The following is a 1,372-nucleotide window of genomic DNA, read 5'->3' as shown; positions in this document are numbered from 1 at the left end:
CTGGTTTACGTGATCTAGCTAGGGTTACGGACAAAGGGCTTATACCTAGGGTGGCGGTGGAGTGGAGAGGTGACGCGGTGCTGGCAGACCCGAAGGAAGATGCTCAGGGTACTCCGGGTCCCCTTCGTCGGGCTCTTCTCTGCAAAACAAGAAACACAATTTATAAGTTCAAAATTTCGACAGAACCTCCCCTGTACGGGGAGGCTTCCAAAACCTGCAAGGAAAAAGACGGCACGATGGCCGACATCCACAATTTCGGCACGATGGCCGACACAGCGACATATGGCACGATGGCCAACACATCCACAAAAGGCACGAAGGCCCACTAATCTAGAAATGGCACGAAGGCCAGCAACAGGCGGGAGGGGGGCTTTACCTTGGGTGGCAGTGTAGTCGGGCGACGCGGAGTTGGGATCACCCTCATCTTCGGCTAGACACGGGGAAAACAGCGACGACCGCTCGGCGTGACGCGACGACGCGGGGGCGTGATGGTCGTCGGCATCTCCTTCTCCCCTCCTCTCTTCTCCCTTCCTCTTCTCCTGTCCTCCTCCAAATGCTCTCTACACGGCCAGCAGGGGCGCACGGGGCCAGCCGGGGGGCGTGCGGGGCCGGTCGGGGATGCGCTGGCCGCGAGGGTGGGCCACCGGCGGGCGTGGACAGGGGCACGCGGGGCCGACCGGGGATGCGCTGGCCGCGGGGGTGGGCCACCGGCGGGCGTGGCCGGGGGCGCGCAGGGCCGGCCGGGGACGCATTGGCCGCCGGGTGGGCCACCGGCGGGTGTGGCCGGGGGCGCGCGGGGCCGGCCAGGGACGGTCGAGGTGGGGGACAACGTGGCCCTGACGACGACGCGGGCCGGGCTGCTGCTCCGGCGGCGTGGGGACGGGGCGGGGGCGGGCTACGGCGGCGCGGGGATGGGGCGGGGGCCACCTTTGGTGGCGCGGGGACGGTGCGGGGGCAGGCTACGGCGGCGCGGTGATGGGGCTGGGGCGGGGGAGAGGCTGCGTCAGTGGCGAGAGGAAGGGATGAGGGGTGCGTGGCCAAGAGGAAAGGCTGACTGGGCCGTGACCGGTCTATGTGGACTAGACCTTTGCCGAGGGCCCAGATCTGGGCTCTTGGCAAAGTTGTTTTTTATTTGTTTTAAAAAAAACTCTTTGCCCAGAGCCCTTTGAGGCTCTCAGCAAATACAAATTTTTTTTTGTTTTTTTTCCCAAAATTTATTTGGTGGCTAACAATAATATTTAAAAGACATATTTAAAATTTGGAGCTTTTTTTATTTTATTAGCTATATTTAATAGGTTTATTTCATTTACTTGAATTCTTCCCGGTAATTCAAATTTGAACTGCAGGTGCATCGAATATTGGAATTGAGTGA

The 1,372-nt window shown here is 60.3% G+C and overlaps 1 protein-coding gene across 1 annotated transcript; it reads left to right on the top strand.

Annotated features, from left to right (window-relative positions):
• The first annotated feature begins 488 nt into the window (after positions 1-488).
• On the top strand, positions 489-1,372 carry LOC136507723 (glycine-rich protein DOT1-like). The gene is made up of 2 exons (XM_066502356.1): positions 489-1,029; positions 1,347-1,372. The coding sequence occupies exons 1-2, from the start codon at positions 489-491 to the stop codon at positions 1,370-1,372; spliced, it is 567 nt and encodes a 188-aa protein (XP_066358453.1).

The sequence above is a fragment of the Miscanthus floridulus genome, chromosome 15, assembly GCF_019320115.1.
Source record: "Miscanthus floridulus cultivar M001 chromosome 15, ASM1932011v1, whole genome shotgun sequence".
Classification (NCBI taxonomy): Eukaryota; Viridiplantae; Streptophyta; class Magnoliopsida; order Poales; family Poaceae; genus Miscanthus; species Miscanthus floridulus.
The sequence above is the reverse complement of the archived record's forward strand: the minus strand, read 5'-3'. Positions and strand labels throughout refer to the sequence as shown.

Excerpts from the sequence above, each read along its gene's own strand:
- LOC136507723 (XM_066502356.1), top strand. The coding sequence starts at position 489 with ATGGTCGTCGGCATCTCCTTCTCCCCTCCTCTCTTCTCCCTTCCTCTT. Across the intron at positions 1,030-1,346 it reads GCGAGAGGAAGGGATGAGGG|GTGCATCGAATATTGGAATT; the intron begins GTGCGTGGCCAA and ends TTTGAACTGCAG.